This window comes from Physeter macrocephalus, chromosome 4 (assembly GCF_002837175.3).
Source record: "Physeter macrocephalus isolate SW-GA chromosome 4, ASM283717v5, whole genome shotgun sequence".
Classification (NCBI taxonomy): domain Eukaryota; kingdom Metazoa; phylum Chordata; class Mammalia; order Artiodactyla; family Physeteridae; genus Physeter; species Physeter macrocephalus.
Window position 1 is genome coordinate 34,487,846 of NC_041217.1, and position 22,264 is coordinate 34,510,109.

General features: G+C 38.3%; 1 protein-coding gene and 1 long non-coding RNA gene across 9 annotated transcripts in view; one reads left to right on the top strand and one right to left on the bottom strand.

Annotated features, from left to right (window-relative positions):
* RCOR3 (REST corepressor 3) overlaps positions 1–13,998 on the bottom strand; it is a 50,705-nt gene extending 36,707 nt beyond the window's left edge. The window contains exons 1-5 of one of the 7 annotated variants that reach the window (XR_003679411.2): positions 13,558–13,998; positions 13,107–13,163; positions 5,090–5,167; positions 2,410–2,462; positions 603–764 (exon numbers count right to left, since the gene is read on the bottom strand). Coding sequence is in view for 6 of the 7 variants with exons in the window: in XM_024133807.3 (XP_023989575.1) it covers positions 603–764; positions 2,410–2,462; positions 5,090–5,167; positions 13,107–13,163; positions 13,558–13,726 (519 nt within the window). In the remaining variant the exon portion in view is untranslated. Of the gene's footprint in view, positions 1–602; positions 818–2,409; positions 2,463–4,533; positions 4,885–5,089; positions 5,172–13,106; positions 13,164–13,557 lie in introns of those variants that run through there. The other 6 variants (XM_024133807.3, XM_024133809.3, XM_024133811.3 and 3 more) reach the window with 6 other exon arrangements.
* The window catches only part of LOC114486143 (uncharacterized), a 17,557-nt gene continuing 8,965 nt past the window's right edge, over positions 13,673–22,264 (top strand). Inside the window, exon 1 of one of the 2 annotated variants that reach the window (XR_003679412.1) lies at positions 13,673–13,749. This is a non-coding gene — a long non-coding RNA (uncharacterized lncRNA). Of the gene's footprint in view, positions 13,763–22,264 lie in introns of both variants that reach the window. The other variant, XR_008617051.1, reaches the window with a different exon arrangement.

Sequence of the window (22,264 nt, forward strand, 5' to 3'; positions counted from 1 at the left end):
GACACACACTCCCAATTAAAAATTTTCTCTTTGATTATGGAAGACACTTAGATATATTTGCAAACATTATCTAATTTCCATTCATTCAAGTTAAAAGAGTTCAATGTAGCAACTTCTCAGATTTATATTATTTTGACACAATACTAGAAATTTAACAACTAGAAATAGCTTTTCTTTAAATTAAAAAAAAAGGAACAGCACCTGAACAATGTTGAAATAATACAGAATTTCTAAAAATTGGTTTTCATATCCAAAGGAATATAAATTTGAAAATAAAATCCTAATGTTAGAAAAATGAAACATTTAAAAATAAAATTGAAATTGTGATTTTTTCCTGAAATGACAAACATATTCAATAACTCTATTAAACATATACTTAAGTCATAATAAATGTTAATTTATTACAATGAAATGGCACATAATGATCATGCATTAGAAGAGTAGAAAATAAGACTGTATGTAAAATATACTTATTTCAAAATATTTTTAAAAATTAAAATTAGATTGGAAAACTTTTTTGTATTTAATAATTAGGAAGTGTTTAACAATAGAATAAGGTTATCACTCAGGTATGAATCACAGTAAGAGCAAAATTACCATACCATTTGCTGAATCCTGTGAAAGCTCTTCCCATGAAAACTAAAGGCTTGTTCAAATAGGACTTTATCTTCCACTGTCCACTCATCCGGAAAGGGAGTGAAATTAGGGAGATCAGCAAGGGACTTCTCAATGTTATGTTTATGCCAGAACAACATGCCAAGTGCCTTTGAAGAGAAATCATTCCCCTTTGGTTTTAATGGACTTATGTTCCATCACACTTAAGAGAGTTAAACACAAATTAGGTTAAAATCTTAAGCCTATGACTTCAACTGAAGATACACTCACAGTTTGGGGCTTTTAATCAGGGGTGCTCAGGTAGCAGACCTCATTTATTTATTTCTTTTAATCAGGGCCTCAGAACAGTAAATGTTCTTACATACCATATTTGCTGTAGAATCTAGAAAAAGTGAGCTGAGGAGAGTGGCTATAATTACTAAAGCAGGTTTGTAGGCTCATATCAAGACTTTCACTCACATTTATTTATTTGTCAATGTGTAGAAAAAAATATGCTAAAAGGAAAAATAACCTGTAAGTCAATACTTAAATGAAACTATCAATTATAACACAAAACTAGAAGTGCTCAGTCAAGACTCAGTAGAGAAATATTTATGTTTTAACCTGTTAGAAGTGTATCATGGGCTAAATACTTCTAAGAAGTAAGAGTACCTCAACTGCAACTTTAACAATATTTTACCACATATATTTTTTAATGCTCTTTATTATCATAATATACACAAAGAATTATTATGAGGCATATTAATAACTTCAATGACTTTATTACCAAATCATAGGAAAGCCTGAAATGGATAATTTCTAGCAATTCAACAACTTTCCCTTCTATTGTAAGTAAGTGGTAGGCCTTTATCTTTACTATAAGGTACAGAGTATCATTTAGGGGATAAAGATTTATTTTTTAAGAAGAGATACAGCAACTTTTTAAATAGTGAGTTTTTAATTTCTGTACTTTGGTAATAACTCCTTGAAAATGAACATGAAAATGAAAATATGTATAGTCACATTTTGAAGGATTAACCTTCTCAAACAAATATTAAAAAGCAAGCCGAGGCTAAAAAACAAAATATGTAATCAAAGTCTTCAAAATCCACAGAATAGTTAACTACATTTAGATAAACATCTCAGTTTCACTGAAATGACTTTCTATTATTTAATCATGTTACTAACTATAAAGTTAGCTCTTAATAATCCAGGTTACAGAAAATTCACTTACCTTATATTAATACTGATAAAGGCTGATTTTTTACTTAGTCGAAATGAAATTTAAGAATTTCTATTTCACTTTTACTTTTCCATGTTCTCCATTCCCTTATTACTAGGGATAATGAACCATATGCCATATATATCTCCTTTTAAAGTTATCAAATTTTTTTTAAAGCCCTTTGTGAATTATTTCCTTCAAAATCTAAAAATCTTAAGTATTTCTTTAAATAAAACGTTTAACTTTTAGGACTTATAGGTTAGAAAGTTAAAGATAATTACCTCTACTTAAAAAAATTTTCCCTTTTTCTTGAGCATCTGCTAGAGTAATCCTGAAGGCTTTCAGATACTTTAAGCACTCAAAACAGATACGAAACAGGTATCGAGAGAAAAATGTTCAAGCCCTTGAGATAAATAATGTTTATAAAAACAAAATCCTTGATGATGAAAGGTCAGACTTTGCTAGGACTTTTGTAGTATCTATAAAGTTGGTTGAACTTACGCACTTTCTTAAGACAGAAACTATCATGAGATGTTCTTTGGATTTGATAAATACTGAGGCAAACCTTAATATTAAAATGTTTCTCTACATACCTGTTCCACATTGTAGCCATGTTTCTCCTTTGCAATTGCAATATATTCATCCACTGCAATGAAACAATGTTATATAATTAATTATTCTCATTTACTTCATTTGCCCAGGTTGACTTTTTTTTTTTTAAACAAAGCAAAATTTAAAAACAATTACACTCTAGGGGTAAAAAAAGAGCCAAAGTCATTTTCCATGAAATACTATAAAAAAGACTTTCACTTCTATGACCAGGATCAGAAGTTCACTTGGCTTAAAATTTTACTTAGTATGAGTTATCTCTGTGACCATACAGCATCTACTTATTAAATTCACTGACATTACTATAATTATTTTTGTATTAAAAAAAGACCAATCTGTGGTTAGCCAATAAAGCCTAATTACAGTATAAAATATTAGGCACTTCTATTGCAGTCTTTATTTGAAGAGACTTAATTATTTAAGACCCCATCTCATGTTTAGAGTTTTCCCAAAGCTTTTACCTTCCTGATTACTGTATAAAGGATGGTTTATCTATAGTTTTGCCAGCTATACATAATAACAATTTAAATATGCTTCAGTATCCCTAAAATTTTCTTCAGCTCTTCCTGCTAGCTACACAAAAGATGTTTGAATATTCCATTTTTCTTCATCCTCAATTATTGTAATCAAGCCAGTAGACTTGTTTAAATAACCACAGTTTCTATGATGATATATATACTGGCTATTTCAAGGCTTCATTGTTAAGAAATCTGCCACTTCACATTCAGCAGGACTCAGTTTTACGTGAAGTCCTTCTCGATCCTATAATATATATATATATATATATATAAATAAATTCTTTAAGCACATTTTTGAGAAGCAGTGGTTGAGAATTCTGATCCTAGAACAGCTGGTCTACCTGGACTTGGTTCCCAGCCCTGTCACTTGTTTTTGGACTTTAGGCAATTAAGTTGACCTTTTTGTACCTTAGTTTCCTCACTACAAATAGTGATAAAAATAGTACTATATTTAGTACTATTCCTCCTAGGATTAAATGAGCTAATATATGTAAAGTGCTTGAAACAGCATCTGGCCCATTTTAAGTACTTTCTAAGAGTTTGCTGTTATTAATAGTACAGTACAGTTTAATATATAAATATGCTATTATAAAAATAATGCTATTAGATTAACAACTAATTTTTATGGATGTTATTATATCTCCCTAAGACTGGAAGCTTTTGAGGAAGAAAATCCAAATATCATATTCTATTTAGAACCCATAGTACTTAAACATATGACAGGTCTAAACACATGCTGATTAACAAAAATGTCTTATAGTCCTATAAATAGAAGGCTGAACAATACCAATCATCCTGTGGTTCTCAACCCTGGCTATGCATTAGAATCAGTAGGGGAGCTTTAAAAAAGTAAGTCCTGGCTCCACCCCCAAGATTTCTGATTTAATCAGTTTGAGGTAGAGGCCAGACATCAACAGAATTTTTTTTAAAGTTCCCCTAAGTGATTCCAAAGCACAGCCAGGGATGAAAGTCACTGCCCTGTACCTTCAGTTGGATATTCCACATGGACACACCACTACCAGGACATGTTGGCTTTCTGAATTTTGTTTTCCATTTTGCTAAGAAATGCACCATTGTATAAAACAGTGCTAAAACAGCAAACGCCAATGACACCCTAATGCTCAGTTTGTGACTGAAAACCTCTGCCTATAATGAAGATTGAACCAAAAAACCTGATCGTCTCTTTCAGGTTTCTCAGTACACAAAATGCACAATTTTGTGTTTTCTGTTAAGAATACCTCAAGGGCATATAATTCCTACGTTACCAGCTAGACTTTTTGCTGGCATTCTGACGCTCTTAAATAGGAAGAATGATCAGGTATGCAGACTAATACCCTATTTTCAATTTTTAGTTCTCTTACTGCATCAATAAGTATGACTAAACTTACTATGCACATGATATATAGGACATTATTAATTTTCAGGAAACTAAATAAACCATCATGGGACATCTTTTAAGATTTAGTAAATATTTTTAAAAGACAAGCTTATTTTACAGCCACTAGAATAGCTGTTCAGTGGTTTTTGTTTGTTTGTTTTAATAAATCAAATGATAACTGAATGGAGGGGTGGGGATCTTAGTTTTGTTACCTGCACGTTTCCTATATCTGATGTGCCGCAAAGGATCAGGTCCGCTACATCACATTGAAGTCTAAAGCCACACCATGATTCAAGAAGTGCATGGTCAATGATCCAGAAGGTCTCCGTCCAGAAATGGAGAGCACAAAGATGACCTGATTGATGGCTGCTGAAGTCAGTTCTTTCCCCTTTCCTCTTTAAAATGGTAATGATAGTGGGCTCTTGGAAGTTTGAAGGCATTTCTTTACAGCTTCATATACTGAGGAATAGCCTGTGCAGATGTCTACATAGTAACTCCCTCCCCTGCTTGAGGATTTAAGCAGCAATGCCATCAGATCCTAGGTTTTTTCAGTCTTCCTGGGCCTGACACAAATTGGAATGATCAACCCACTATCTTTCAAAAGGAAAAACATTCTAACATAACAAGCTCCATCAAAAAAACAAAACAAAACAAAGACAAACTGATTTCTTATGAGAATCTAAGAGACCCAAAAACAAATATAAGTTGCATTTTGAATTGGTTGATAGATTCCCTATTGACATAAACATTCAATTTCAGAAAACTTACATTTGGCATCTGGGATACTGTGATATGGAGACCATACAAGCATTCCTCCATTGTCTTTATCGGTGTACTTTGTAGCACCTGGGGAAAAAATTAATTATTTTGAATATGAAGAACTTTACATTCAAAATAAGTATAAACAAAGTCTGCAAAAGAGGACAAAGAAACAAAGTACAGGAAAACAAAGGAAGGAAAACAGACATACACTAAATATAGTAAATATACCATTTATTGATACCAACGAAATTTCACAAACACTGAAGCTTACCCTCTTTAAATTAAAAAGAAAGACTTTATTAAGTACATTTTATATCCCTACTTCTTAACGGGTAGTAAATCTGATTTAACCTTCTATACGTTACTTAGGAGTCATTAAAAACTCTGGTTTTAAAACTAGAGCGAATACCTCGGGTGATGAGTAAATTGTTTTGCCCATATCTAAATGGGCCAAGATTATTATAATTTTTAAATACCTGTATCTGTTTTTTATGGTTTTTATTTAATCTTGTTCTTCTTGCTAGGAGTCTGCCAGTTATTCCTTTTTAAAGTTAATTTCATTTATTACTTTTTATATTTATAAAAGTTTGTACTATGTGTAAGAGGAAAACAAAGTCAAACCATGGAAAAGTTAATAATGCTATTTCTCCTTAATGTAATCTGAGAGCTACCTCTAATCTAGAAGCATACTATTGATGTTTCTAATTTATTTCTAATCTGTTATAATCTAAAAAGTCAGAAAAATCAAGCTCTATTGAAACTGCATGTAAATTAAGAATAGACAGAGGGGCTTCCCTGGTGGCACAGTGGTTGAGAATCTGCCTGCCAAGGCAGGGGACACGGGTTCGAGCCCTGGTCTGGGAAGATCCCACATGCCGCAGAGCAACTGGGCCCATGAGCCACAACTACTGAGCCTGCGCGTCTGGACCCTGTGCTCCGCAACGAGAGCCCTCGACAGTGAGGCCCGCGCACCGCGATGAAGAGTGGCCCCCGCTTGCCGCAACTAGAGAAAGCCCTCGCACAGAAACGAAGACCCAACACAGCCAAAAATAAATAAATAAATTTATTTAAAAGAAAAAATAGACAGAATGAATGAAAGGCCTGACACAGCTATCCCAGAGCCAAGTCCATGCCAGTAGGCTCTGTCTTTAAATACTCGATGGTCCTTTTCTGGCTTCTTCCTAATTCTTAGGTGCCTTCAAGTTAATTAAAACTATGAGCTGTTGATAGCCACCAGCAACTAATGACTAGAATTCCAAAATTACTCACAGAAAACATTAATACAATTCTGAGGTTAAACTGTAATCATTTATAAAGTTATAAGATTTTCAGAATAAAGAATATTCATTTCCAGGGGTAAAAGTAACTACTATTATACTCCCAACTAGAGACTTTATCTATCAAGCAATAATTTAATGTCATTCAGCCGTTCTTTATTTTTGGAGAATCATAACACATCACTACTGTATATTCAATCAACAAATTTTAGTTAGAGAATGACACACTGTTAGTACAATATGAAGCTAAAATGTTAAGTTATGTATGTTTTACTATAAGGAAAAATTAGGTATGGAGAAAAAAGAATTGAGAGAATACGATAAAAGTATTAGAAAAAGCATAATTACAAAATAAACCTAAAAGCAAAACATAATGCATTTTGTCATAACTATCTTTAATAAGAGGATAAAAATAGGAGCTGAGAATTTAAGAAAATGCAAGTTAGAAGTACATTATCTAAAATTTATATTCAATAAAAGTAAATTTTAAGCTGTCTTTAAAAAACTTCTTTAAAAAATATTAAGATATATATTGACTTTTTAACCACATAAAATAAAAACACAAAAGCAAAATAGCTAAACCACTCAGTGGAAATAAAACAGACATCTAAGTTGATCAGAAGCCTTTATTTAATTAATAAAATCTATTGCTATTTCCAGTGAGTATCCTAAACTTCAATCCTTTAATATGGGACTGATTCTTTTTCACTATGGACTGTGACAATAAGATAATTTAAATACTACTTAACAGAACATGCAATGCAACAAAGAAAAGGCTTCCATTAAGTCTCAAGTCTTGATAGCATACATGCTTAATATTTAGACATATTTTCTTGCATCTGATTCTTATAATACAGAAAGTCTGAATTAAAATATTTTCATTAAATATCTCTTCTTAAACAGATATAAACTTTTTTTTTTTTTTTTTGTATTCTTGCCCATGAAGAACAACAGTTAAGTTTCCTCAAAAATTCTTAGCACTGTAATTAAGGGCCCGATCTTCTGACAGAAACTGGCATCCAAACTGTGGGGCCTAACAGCTCTTCTAATATAGATGTATACGTCTGGAGTATAGGCAATGCCTAATTAGGCATTTCACAATGTTCTTTCCCTGACTACTCTTGAATTGGACTCCACCATTTTCAACCCTATGTGTCCCACTAGGACCAAAAGATGACTGATGTTTATAGGAAATGAGAGATATCTTAGTATAATGGTTAAGAGTGTAACCACTTACAGAGCCAGACTCCAGGTTTGCATCCCAGCTCTGCCACTTCCTAGCTTTGTCACCTTGAGCAAATTTACTTAATCTGTCTGTGCGTCAGTTTAACCCATCTTTAAAAGTAGGGATAATGAGAGCACCTTCTTCACAGAGTTGTTCAAAAATGAAGTGAATTCATATACGTAAAGTACCTGGCATGTGGTAAGCACTACCTAAGACTTATGATTACTACTATATGCTTACTGAAGACAGTTCTTTAAGTTCCCTTCTTTCTGTACTCTGGAAAGGCTTCTTCTTACCTTATCAATCAAATAAAAATATAAATGTATAAAATCTCATGGGGCTCTAACTCAAACAGCTGATGACCTCTCTTACCAACCCTTTGAAAATGAAACTGAATAGCTGAAATGACTTTTCTGCTTTACTGACAACTCAGACCTGATTCCTCTCCTATAAAAGAAAAGGAGAAAGTAACTTGCATTATTAAAAACAATTTACCTCTCAGATGATTTGCATTCAGTAAAACTTTACCCTTTCCATCATAAAAGCTAAAGTAAACCAAAATACTTAAAGGACATAAACACAATTTTTATTTTGCTTTTATCTATAACAATGTTTAAGATTATACCTCAAAACTGTCTGATATTCAGAAATAATACCGAGAATCCAATTTGACTCAGCAACAAAATAACCAAGGCCTTAGAAGTAGCCTATCTTCTCAATGGATCAAAAATAAACAAACCAAAACTTAGACAGCAAGCAACCACAATTTTAAAAGACTATAGTAGCTCAACAGCTATGAAAATAAAATTATTGAGCAATCAGTTTTTTAAAGTATTAAATGAAACAAAAGTTCAAGCCTTCTGAAAACTTTTAGATCTCCTTAACTGCAGTTGGTAAAATACATTTATGAGACCAATTTGGGGAAAACCAACAACAAAACAAAAGTATAATTTTGATTAGGATTTCTATACCAATAGCAAGTTTCAAAGTAAGTACAAAAATATAAATCTTCTATTTCTTTTAAGATTTCCTTTAAGACATTCCAACTAAGGATTTTGATGGAAATCATGGAACAAATATTCTATATAAAGAACTTAAATATTGAGATCAGTAAGACACTCCAAATATTTTAAAAATATACTTAATTCACCAATTTCAAACTGAGGTAAACAAAGACATTCCAAGCAGTACACAAGCATGAATAAGTTTTCTGGGAATCAATTTTCAGAACTTCAAACTTCCCTATGTTTTCTTTCCTAAGACAATCTGTCTGAGAACTCACCTGCAGTCTAAGCTGTACACTTATTCTACTTCTGACCTCCTTCTTCACAAACACCCTTCCCTCACTTTAAAAAAAAAAAAAAAAAAAAAGGCAGGTCTCTCACCCATCCCAAATCTTACAAGAGTACACTGCCTAAAATTTAAAAACCTCTATGATGTCAAATGAACATCAGCAAAGCTCTCTTTTACTCAAGGCACCATGACTATTACAGTTTTAATTAATTACACATTAATTATAATAACTCAAGCCAGAAGAGATTTAACACTTAGAACCTTATGTTCACAAGAATACATACTATGATGGTAGAGAAATTGGATAGGTGATCAATAAAGCACTTTCAAGCACAAAAATGTATTATAAAATTCTGTGAGGAAAATGCATGGAAATGATTTCAAAAACAAAAGGAACAATGTTAGGAGCCTGTTCATATATTTTATAAAATAGATACTACCACATTACTATCATATTTACATTTAATTGGATGCATTTAAAATAAGTATATAACAACTTTATTTCAAAGTGTTAACATTTTCAGTACACTGGAGATTACATTTTTCAACTAATAAACTCAGTGACAAATAACAGATGTCAACTTAAAAATATGTGAATCTGTTTTTTCAAATTTCTTCTACGAGTATGCAGGCAAAATATTTTGAATGCCACTGCTTTATATACATTAATTTTTACTTAATCTTGTCATATAGTTAATAGTATCTCCCTTTTACAAATGAGAAAACTAAGGCTTGGACACATCAGGTACCCAGTTCATCCAAGGTCACTACGCCATAGTGGCTAAAAGGCATATGATAAGAGGTAAGACTCTTAATCACCACACAAAACTGCTCCTCATGATGTAAGCATAGTCAGTAGGCACTAAATAAAAGTTGGGGAGGTCTAGCAAAGAATCAAAAGGAAGAGTCACCTAAAAAAGAATCAAAAATCCGCTTAGTAAATTTTTATAACGGCATTCTTAGCAATGGTCCATCAATTAACATAAACTGTTCCTAATCTCCTAACTTCAGTAATTCCAATTTAAATCTCAGTTCTTCTCATATTTTCTACAACTCATTTTAATAATTCATTCTTTCTGTGCTTCATTTTTATCATCTCCTCCAATAAAAATATCCTCCACAAAAAAATCCTCTTTCAATTTTCCTACATTCTGATCATCATAATCTTGATACCTCAGGAATTTTTCTTCCAAATGACTTGGATGGCTATGGGTGGGCTATCTTCATGAAGATAGATTGAGTGGTTTATGAGACTAAAGTTAATAGTATGAAGAAGAGAAAAAGAGAGGAGCTGACCATTTCTCAATTTCTATCATTAATAAACATCTTTTCCTCTTTATCTCTTCCAAAGAAATATGTCTAAGTTCTCACCCAATGATATTGATTGACGTGGTAAAAACTTCACACACCACCACAACACTTAGAATAAGATAGAGCAGTGGTACTAAGTTGAAAGGCATACAGACTCAAAATTTCCTTGTAAAAGGTGTCTAATAATTGATAATCTACATTTGCTTCACAAGATTTGCCTATAACAACTATAGAAAAGCCCACCTAAGTTTAAATGATAACTGGTTTTAGTTGTGTCCTTGGGTTCAATATTCTGCAGATTATTAAGGAGAAAATGAATACAGGCATACCTCGTTTTATTGTGCTTCAGAGATATGTCGACCAAATCTATCAGCACCATTTTTCCAAGAGCATTTGCTCATTTCATGTCTGTGTCACATTTTGGTAATTCTTGCAATATTTCAAACTTTTTCATTATTATTACATTGTTATGGGTGATCTGCAATCTTGGATGTTACTATTGCAGTAAATGGTAGAATTTTTTAGCAATAAAGTACTTTTTAATTAAGGTATGTACATTGCATTTTTAGACCTAATGCTTTTGAACACTTTTATATGCACTGGGAAAACTATAATTCGTGTAACTTGCTTTATTCTGACATTAGCTTTATTGCAATGGTCTAGAACCAAACCTGCAATTATCTGACGCATGCCTGTAGATGAATTTAAAGAATATCATATTTGTCCTTATTCTAATAAAAAGTCTCAAGTATAGTCTGAGTAAATTATTGAGAATATAACTTTAAAAATTGTAATTTTGTGATTTTTCCCTCAAATATTCTTAGACAAGATATGCAAAATATGATGATAACGTAAATTGGATAATACAAATAGTGGCCATGTGAAACCACATAAAAAGTATTCTGTACTTTCAATGAATTATTTTTCAGACTTTGAAATTTGTTTTAGTATTTGTTTGCTTGAAATTTTTTCCAAAAGTTGCTACAGTGATCAGGCCATGGCATGCATAAATTTGGTCTAGCATGAAGTCTGGGTCTTAAATACAAGATCCTTAATCAACTTGTGTATAGTTGTCTATGAAATATAAACCTAACTAACGGGGCAAAAAGATAGGTATGCTTATTACACTGCTGAGTTCTAATTTGGAAATAAGTTTATTCCAGAAAAAGCAGGATACCGATGAAAGCCCCAAATCAGAAAGGAATAAATGTATGCAGAATCATTCTTCACAATTATGAAATTTAATTTTCACTGAGTAACTGCCATTTGCCCACTCACACAACCTTGGCAAGAATTCCCCGAAGTATTTTTATTTCCATTTTACAGCTAGAGAAACTGAGGTTTAGGGAGGGCCAGTGACTTGCTCAGGGCACAAAAATAAGAGATGAGTGATTAATTCAGTCTGTCTTAAGCCAGAGCAAGCACTTTGCAAATGTCAAGCTAAAACCTGAGGCAGCACTGTAATGTGAAAGTGCCATTCACCTACTAGCTACGTTAATAAAGAAAATTAGTTTCACAACATTTAAAATTATTTGAAGCCCTCCAGCACACACACTGATAGCTTTTGAATAAAATGTATCAAAGCCATGTCATTTAGAAGGCAACTCTGATCTAGTCAGCACTCTTGTATCATTGTTTTTACCTCTTGAAAAATAGCCTGCACTGACAATCCTTTTAACACACATTATTTTACCCTCTCCCTTGGGACAAGAAAAGCTGTCTAAACCCTAAAAATCTTTAAATGGTTGGTAAATATCACTTTGCATTGCAGTAATGGGCAGGAGAGGAATGAAAATACCCATCGAGACCCTATAATCAAATAAACCTGCTATTTCTCCCCCAAGAAATACAAGTAAGCCCTATTAATATCTAATATAGAATTCAAGAGTCTGACAGAGACACAACATTACTATACGCGGGCAATGGGCAAAAACTAAATACAAGAAGCGGGGGGGTGGGGAAGCCCCTTCAAAGTCTGCCCAAAGCCTGAATTGAAGAGGGTCTGTGGTGGGCTTGGGGGAGAAGGAAACACGCTCCACTCCGAGAGGCTCCAACAAGGGCGCCTCCATATGCGGAACTCTCGCCCAATCCCCGTCCAGGCTGAAATCCCGTGACCGCCAGAGAGCCTGTTTGGAGAAAAGTAGACAGGGAGCCCGCAAGCTGGGTTGGCAGAGGACGCTGGAACCTGGCTGCTAGGGGAGAAAATGTCTCCTTGGCAGCTGCAGTCACTGTCCTGTGGTCTGACTTCCCAGGGCTGGCTCTGGAGCGAGGTGTGCCTCTGGCTTCTCCCCACCCTCTTCCCCCAATCCCATTCGCTCCGCGGCTCCTACACTCCGCAAAGCTGTCGCCACCAAAGCTACACCACCTAGCCAAAAAGAAAGAAAAAAGAAAATCCCGTGTGTGCGCGGGTCGGGCAGGGCTCGCCCTCGGCTTCGGTCGGTGACAGCAGCCCGGGGATCGCCGCCCTGGCAGAGAGCGGGCCTCCGCTCCCGGGGGCCGGTGGTGTGGCAACTGACATTTGCATGGTTCTTCCACACACAGCCCGCACACCCTCTCCTCCAGCTCTCGGCCCCGCAGCCGCTCCACCCCCGGCCTCCGACCCCCGAATCCGCCGAGGGGCCGCCTTCCTCCGTTCACCCCGGGCTCAAGCGGTAGAAAGGTGATGCCACCAGCGGGCAAGTGGCTTCCAAAGGAACCATGTTAACCTTGCAATGCACACATCTGCCCACACGCCCTGTGTCACAGCCCTGCCAAGCGTGACAGCCTCCCCGCCAAAGATGCCTGCCCATCCCAGCCCCGCATCTCCTCCCAACCGCACACCCGGACCCCAACCCCACCCGCCCGCCCTCTACCCCTTCCACCCTAAACCAATCCCAGAAAAGGGGAGACTGGATTTTGCTTAAGCAAACAGATCTACCTGGATCAAATTCAGGGATCCGAGCTTGGTATTCAGCTCCGACTCTCATCCCAACATCTGCAAAGCAAGGTCAAAAAAGAAAAAAAGAGAAAGGCGTGGGGGGAGAAAAAGAAAGAAAAAAGAAAAAGGAAGAGACACTTAATAAAATATGAAAATTGCTGAAGGGAGGAAAGAAGCAGCGGGTGGATAGGAAGATATTAACTCCGGGCACTCCGGGAGATGGCAGCGGATGGGGGCGGGGAGCTGGGGGGGGGGGCGAGGGCGGAGGATTGGGCGAGGGCGGAGGGACGGGGGTCGCGGCGGGTGCTGCTGCACTGCACCGGGAGTTCGAGGCTACCGCAGCGCCCGGGCTCCGAGGGGAGAGAGGGCGGGAGCGCGGCGAGGGGAGGGGGCTGGGGGAGGGGAGGAGGGAGGGGGGCAGGCGGGCTGGCTGGGAGGAGTTCGAGGCTACCACCGTGCTCGTCGTCGCTGCTGCAGCCGCTCTCGGGCTCCGAGAAGTGCAGCCCGCCGTTGGTGGATGAGGCGCCGCTGCCACCGCCGCCCGCCGGGCTCTTGGCGCTGCCGTTGGCCGATCGGTTCTTCCCCAGTAACTCGGGCCCTTTCTCCATCATGCCGGGCATGGTAGAAGAGGGGAGGGGGAAAGGTGAGGAGAAGAGGTAGGCGTCAGGGTGAAGGGGGAGATGGCTTACGAGCGCGGGCGGGAGGGAAAGGAGGAGGAGGAGGAGACGGCGGTGGCGGCGGAGGAGGAGGAGGGTGTTAATATGGAGCCGCCATAACCGCCCCGGTCCGGCAGTAGCGCAGTCGCCTCACAACAACCCGCCCCGGCCCCGCCTCTCTCCCCTCCTCCTCCGCCCGCCGGCCGCCCCGCGCAGTCCCCGGAGCCCCTCTCGGCCACGCCGCGCTCTACGGCGCCGCCGGTATCACTCCGCCCCGCAGGGAGGTTCCGGCCGCCGGGCGGGGGAGGGCAGGAGGGGCGCCGGGGAAGAGGGGGGAGGGGAGGGGAAGCCCCGCTCGCCGACGGACCGGGCAACCCCAACCGAGAGCTAACAAAATCGCCGCAGAGGCGCGGCCGCCTCTCGGGCTTCCTTTCTAGGGGGCGCTCCGGAGCGCGGGCGGAGGCGCACGCGAGGCATCCGGACTCTTTGCCCTCTCTGGGCGGAAGGAACGCGGCCGGCCTGAGAAAGGGCCGGCTGCGACCCTAGGCGTCCGAGTTGTGGGAGCCGCCCCCCTTTTTTTGGGGGGTTGCGCGGCGCGATGTCAGGGCAGGCCTCGGCGGGAGCGCGGCCCTCTTGAGATGCTGCGGAGGACCGGCTGCCCAGTTTCAGGGCTTCTCCAACAGCGTCGAGCTAGGGTCGCGCGCTTGCCCGCGGTGGAGTAGGGCGGTCTTCGGGTCCCGAGGCCCAGGTGGCCGGAGAAGTAGGCTCGATCCCAACCATCCAGACGCTGCAGTTTTGTTTCTGATCCTCAGAACTGGGGCCTGATTCCCTGGAGAGACTGAGGCTTCCGAGATGAGTTTCCAGTGCCGAGCAATACAGCTGTATATTGCTAAAAGGTGGTTGTTTTTGTTGGGTTGTTTTGGTAACCTTTCTCCTCTGTTTTCTTTCTCTTACCTTTTTTTTTTTTTTTTTTTGTCCTTGCTATTTCATTAGGGGAGTGGGTGCTGTCAGTTGTGAAATAAAATTAGGACAGGGTCCTTGCCCAGTTGGCACTTTCTCAGTGCGCTGACCTGCGGTCGAGCCTTGGAGCAGAACTCTGGAGAGGGCGGAGGCCCGGAGTGGAGGTGAGGCCAGAGCTGCAGTCTGGCAGGGTTTCCAGCCTGGCAGGCGTTGCGCTCTGTAATGCTTTCCTGAATTTCATTAGGCAGGAGTAGGAACTGCATTTTTCGTTCACCAGATTTGAGGACGTCTGCTCTGTGCCAGGCTGCCTGGCATTGGGGGCTACTTAGGATTTTCTTCTCTTTTTATTTTTTGGGGGTTTTGTTTTTTTTAATTTTGCTCACCAGTAAGTAGAAGTAAGGACTTGTTGTGAACATCTAGTATGCAGATGTATACAGAGCGGTATTTGGGGTCCACAGTAAGGTATTCTTCAAACACTTAAAAATAAAGATTGTCCTGGAAGATTTCTATAGTAGGTCAATGCAGAATGGATCAAACCAAAAATAAGCCTCTCTGGCCAGAAAATAGTTCACTGAAAGAAACAACATCCCTAAATCAGGAATGTCTAAATCAGGAATTGAGCCAAGAAAAGCCTGGGAAGTAAGTATTTGACAGCGTCTCAGTCTAAAGGGGAATGTCTGAGCAGGTACAAAACCTATCTGGTTCTGGTAGTGGAGGTAATTTCGTCTCTATCAAAACCTGATATGATGCCATTAAATATTTGAATCATAAAACTAAACCTTTTATTCCTTTTCTTACCAAATACAGTTCTGAATATTATTTTAATTACCATATAATTTTTCTACAAGGAGAGAATGTCTTCGCCGAATGAAATGAATAGTCGTTTCCCTTGACAGTTACATTTTTCATTGTGAATTAACACATTGGTATTTTGGTTTTCATACACAAGATCTAATGATCATGATTCAGCATCTCTGGTCATGTAACACAAAGGCCAGACCCTGAACTGAGCGAATTCACAAAGATAAATGTCACTCTGAGGCTGCTTGGCCAGCCAGCTTTCTGACACCCCAACTTTGCAACACCTTCCAGCCACTTTTCTACAGAAAGGAATTTTTGTATATAGATCAGGACCAAAACATTGTGAAAGTTTGGGGACTTCTGTAACTTCTATTTATTAGTAAAACTCTTACAGTGAGAAGATTTCACGATTTTCTTGAGTACAGCAAAGAAGGCAGAGCAGGGAAGACTGCATTCTACTCGGATGAAGAAGGGGTCTTGGGGTACGGCATTTTAAAAAAAGGAAGGGAAGCAAGTTGCTGTTTTGCCCCTGAAGAAAAGGGTTCTGAAGAATAATAATAGGCCTCAAAATGGTATCCCAACAGTGAACAAGGACAGTATAGAAAGAGAAAAGTTCTAAGAAAATTTGGGGGATGTCTATAAGGGGTTAGAGGAAGAAAAGAATCTGGACAAGGAAGAAGCAAGCATTAAAAAGGGTTAATAAACAATGGCTAAGGATGCAGAGTCATGAGGGGTTTAAGAAAAGTCCTTTGGATTTGTTAACTAGAAGGATGTTGATTATTTTGTTTGGCTGCTTTTTTAGTGTATTAAAGTTTTTTAATATTATTTTCATTATATTTTAAGTTTGGAACAGACAGTACATTTTCATAGTTACAAAATCAAAATGTATAAGAATTTATAATTCACTATTGTGCTAGACCTCCCAGCGACTGTAAAAAGGCAAGGTAAAAATATATAAGGATTAGAAAGAAATACATAAACCTGTTATTTGGAGAAAGGGTGATAGTCTCTATATAAAATTATAATAATTTATAAACCATTTAATATTAATAATGAATTTAGCAAGTTGATACAGTCAATATATAAAGATCAGTTATAGTTTATGTACCAGCACTAAACAATTAGAAAATGAATTTTTTAAAAAGTGATACCATAATACAAATGCACCAAAAATATTGAATAGCTAGTGTATTCGTTTCCTGTGGCAGCTCTAGCAAATTACCACAAACTTGGTAGCTTGAAATGAATTCATCCTCTCACAGTTCTAGAAACCAAAAGTCTGAAATCAAGGTGTCAGCAGGGCCACGATCCCTCCAGAGGCTTTAGGGGAGAATCTGCTCCTTGCCTTTTCCAGTTTCTGGTGTCTGCTGGCCTTCCTTGGCTTGAGGCCACAATCACTCCAAATTCTGCCTCCATCTTCGCATTGCCTTCTCCTCTGTGTGTGTCTTGAATTTCCCTTTTTCTTTATTATGTAAAGACACTACTGGCATTTACGGCCCATCTGGATAATCCAGGATTATCTCCTGTCTCAAGATCCTTAATCATATCTGTAAAGATGCTTTTTCCAAATAAGAAAACATTTTACAGTTTCTGGGGATTAAGACCTAATGTCTTTGGGGCACCATCCCACCCACTGCACCTAGGAATAAATTTTAATGAAAGAGGTACAAGAACTCTGTACTGAAAATTGTGTTATTGCGAGAAATTAGAGAAGACCCAAGAAGCTGGACAGATATTCAATGCTCATGGATCAGAAGACTTAATATTGTAAAAATGTCAGTTCTCTCAAATGATCTATAGGTTCAGTCTAATCCCTACTAGAATCCCAGCAGATTTTGTGTGTGTGTGTGTAAATTGACAAGCTGACCCTAAAATGTATATGGAAAGTCAAGATCAAGAACAGCCAAGACAATCTGGAAGAACAAAGGGGATTTATACTGCCAGATGTTAGAAAGTAGACCAATGGACCTGAATAGGGTTCCCAAACAGATGCTTATGTGAACATTTTACTTATGCAAAAGTTCTAAATAGATTGTGGACCTAAATGTAAAAGATAAAATAATAGTGCCTCTAGAAAATACTTACGAATATATAGCAGCCTATACATGCTTAGAGGATGGGTGTCAGACTCTGAGATGAAAGGGAGACTTTATCTCTTGTGTGTTCTGTTCACGGTTGGACTCTTTTGCCATGTGTATGTATTACTGTTCCGAGGAAATAAATGTTTAAAGAATCACTTAATAGACAAAACACAGGTAAATATAGTTTAAAAAACAATATTAAGACAATGTAACAAAGTAATGTTACAGTTATTAGAAGCTGGGAAGTAGAATAGAAGAGGAAAGATGGAAAGGCCATAGGGGTTTTATCCTCATTTTACAAAAGGAAAAAAATTTAAGCATGGTGATGATTGTGGGCTACACCTTGATTCGCCAACTACAATAGGCACACAGGAAGGACCTCCACAGAGGTCCTGTTTTATTCATTTCCAGGTTGATAGTGAGCGTCTTTATGACACCACTTTTGCTGAAGAGTTTATTGATTTGCTCTTTGGTTCTCCTTTATTTTTACTTTAGAAGTGCCTGTCTTGGAATGAGTTTAACTCCAAGACAGAGTCAGGCAGCATGGCCAGGAGACTACCCACCACTAAGCCACTCATGTTGGACCAGGTCTGGTAGGGACAGTCCAAACATGTCTTCAACAGAAGGAGCTGTGTGTTTTTGTTTTGGTTTTGTTTTTTAGAGCCCCTGATCCCCAGGTGGGGTGGGGTGGGGGGAAATCATACCTTAAGAGCTGAAAGAAACTTCAGAGGTCTGGTAACCCACTTTCTCTTCACCCCCTGGAATATTTACCGTTTCTGAAGCTAGTCTTACAGCCTCCATTTAAACAGATACAGAGATAGGTAACTGCATCACAAAGTAGATCATTTCATTTTTTTAAAGATGTCTAGGTCTTAGAAAATATCTTTTTTTGGGGGGCACTCAAAGTTCAATTACGTATAAGAGAAACCCCAAATAACAGTGTCTTAAACAAAATGAAAATTTATTTCTTTTCATGTAAAAGGGATCCAGAAGTTGAAACTCCTTGGCTGAAATGACAACTGCCATGAAGGTTTCAGGCACCCAGGCTCCTTCTCTCCTACCCCTCCTCCATTCCTGGAGTGTCACTTTTGCCCTTATGACCCAAAGTGGCTGCTAGAGGGCAGTCATCACGATCACACTCCTCACAGCAGGATAGAGGAAGAAATGCAGGATGGCACACCCCTTCTCTTTAAGGAGATTTTGTGGAAGTACCATATACCATTTATGCTGATATACCAATGTTCAGAACTTAGTCACATGGCCCACTAACCTCAAAGGAGGCTGGGAAATGTCAAAGTGCTCTGCTAAGAATCAGGGCTCTGTGGCTAAGGATGAAGGGAAAAGTGAGTACTGAAAGGCAGCTAGCAAGCTCTGTCACATGGGTCCTTTAAATATTTGGAAACAGCAATCATGTCCCACTTCAGCTTCTCTTTTAGGGTAAACATCATCATTCTCTTTGACACATCTACAGTAATACTGTTTTCAGACCCTTCACCTTTTCAACTGTCCTATTAACATGCTCTAGTTTGTGTTGAATACTTAGAATAAGACACCCCCAACAACAGTGTGAGATCTAATAGGTACAAAATCAATTGGAAATATTTTGACCCCTTTTTTTTGCACCGTATTTTTATTAATCCATCCGAAAATTAGCTTTCTTGGCAACAACTGCATATGGTTACTAAATCTGGAATCAACTGCATTCTCCAGGCTTTTACATTTGTTAGTGTTTTGCCTGGTCTCTCCCCACTTAGACTCCAGTAGATTTTAAATTTTCCTTCCCCCGCCCTCCCTCCTCAGTAAATGAGTTTAAATGTATTGCCATTTAATTTCACCTGGCTTGTTTTAGCTTACCTGAAACTTTTGAGAACTTTTTGAATTCTGACTTTCTTACCCAACATACTAAATGACTTGCTGTGGGCTACCTGTGATAAATGAAATTTATCTTTAAGGTCAGGAACAGTGTCTTAATTTATATTCTCAGCATTGGGTACAATGCCTATGCATAGTAGCTGTTTGTTTAAGGAATGAATTACGCAGTTAGACATAAAGAGCATTTTCTGGAAGAATTTTTTTTTTAAGTTCTGGAATTGTTTGTGAAAGGAGACTATGAAATCTCCCTGTCATTAAAAATAATATAGGGCTTCCCTGGTGGCGCGGTGGAGGAGAGTCCGGCTGCCGATGCAGGGGACGCGGGTTCGTGCCCCGGTCTGGGAGGCTCCCACATGCCGCAGAGCGGCTGGGCCTGTGAGCCATGGCCGCTGGGCCTGCGCGTCCGGAGCCTGTGCTCCGCAACGGGAGAGGCCACAACGGTGAGAGGCCCGCGTACCGCAAAAAAAAAAATATATAAATAAATAATATAGACTTTTATCTGGGAGAATTATATTTAAATGTGTATACAGTCTTTTAAAAGTAGGCAGGTGATTTAAACAATTTTGCTAAACTTCTAAATCATACAAATATGATTTTATAATGATTTGTTTGGCTAAATTTTTTTTAAAAAAAGAAAAAAAACTAGACAGTGAAAAGTTTAAAGCTTACATTTTAATTCTGCCCCTGATACAGAATATACCAACTCATTCATTTCTTTCCCTTGGTTTCACAAATCATAAAAGAATTCAAAAATCAATTTTTCTTGCTTAAAAAAGGTGTTTGCAAGAATATTCATTAAGGACTCCCCTGGTGGTGCAGTGGTTAAGAATCTGCCTGCCAATGCAGGGGACATGGGTTCTAGCCCTCGTCTGGGAAGATCCCACATGCCGCCAAGCAACTAAGCATGCAGTCCACAACTACTGAGCCCATGTGCCACAACTATGAAAGCCCATGCGCCTACAGCCCATGCTCCGCAACAAGAGAAGCTACTGCAGCGAAGAGTAGCCCCTGCTTGCCACAACTAGAGAAAGCCCACGCGCAGCAGCGAAGACCCAACGCAGCCAAAAAATATATATATATATTCATTAAAATCAGTCTATAGGGAACTATAGAATCCAAATTGTGAGGTAATCTGAAGATCCAGGGATAAGATTAGATGCGTCAACCTCTGAAACGGATACAAACTAACATTAAATTGACTTGTGAAAGTAATTTGAAAATGTTTCAGAAACATGCTGCTCATGAGATTAGGGGCTCCTAAAATAAATTCTGGGAGATTGGAGATAGTAATCTAAATATAATGTATAGAATAATCTATGAATTTGGCACTTAGACATTGACAAAGTCACAGTCATTGGCACATAGTAAATATTCAGATAGTAATTATTATTATTATTATTAAATATAGAGATTAGAAGTAAAATCAAGGCTTCTCCAGAACTGACCAAGGAGATGGCACCCCAAATATATACAATGTTCCCTTATTTGGATAGAAATATTCCTAGAGATAACAATACAAAGAAAGAGTTTCCCTAAAGAATCTCAATTATTAGGATATAAACAGGATTTTTAAAAAGTAACTGTTAAAAAGTCCCCCTTTCCCTCTGGATACAGGGTTTTCTTAGCTACATCTTGATCTAATTCCATTACTTTTGGTTATCAGAGCAATGTGGTTCTATTTAACATAGGCCAAATTTGTGGGGTTTGCAGTGGGTATGGGACCCTCTCCCCCTGTCATCCCCCAGCCCTTTGAAGTGGATCCAGGGAAGAAGAAGAATGGAGGCAGATTGTCTTCTTACTTCACTATTCTTAGGGTGGTAACCTTCACTCTGTCATTACTGCTGCTTCTCTAACACTCGCAGGTTATGGCAGTTCCAAATTCTGGGGGTGTTTTTGTTGGTCTTCAAAAGGCCTTTACCGGGGTAGGGGGTTGGGGGGTGGTTGGGATGAACTGGGAGATTGGGATTGACATATATAATATGTATAAAATAGATAACTAATAAGAACCTGCTGTATAAAAACTAAATAAATAAAATTCAAAAATAAATAAATCCCCTTCCCCCCCCAAAAAAGGCTTTTACCTCCTCCACTGTCCCTCAGCCCTTACTGTGGGTGACTCACCCTACAGGTCTTACTGCTGTAACCCTCACCTCACCTGGTGGGCAGCCTTCTTAAATGGAGCACTGAAAACATGGTAAATATAAAATTTATAATAATGGGAGTTATTGAGACAGTTATTAGAAATTATTACTTCTCATTACTTCTGAGCCATGAATTGCATTTTGAAACTAAAGTGTTTTAATTATAAGATATTTAAGCCTCTGTGAAGCCTCCAACATTTTATAGTTTGAAATGTAATGATAATGGGTAGGATGAATTAAATTAAATTAAAATCCTACCTTTGTTTCCAACATTTAATTTTATATATGATTTAAGCTAAGAATACTGCAAGGAGATGGATTATAAACAGAATGAATATATGCCAGTGTGAAAACCAGGACTTAATATTATTAATAAATACTATTGTATTAGAACTTGAGAAAAGCTTCTCAATGAAGAAGCAACAGGAAACAGTCAATTTTAGGGACCTCAGCATATAAAATAAAGGCTAGTTGCTATTAAGTCTCTCTCTGTCTCCCCACACACACCCCCCTCATTTCTCATCTCTCAGCTCTATTCTCTCTCTGTTTACCTTCATTCTTTTTTTTTTTTTTTTTTGCGGTACGCGGGCGCCTCACTGCTGTGGCCTCTCCCGTTGCGGAGCACAGGCTCCGGACGCGCAGGCTCA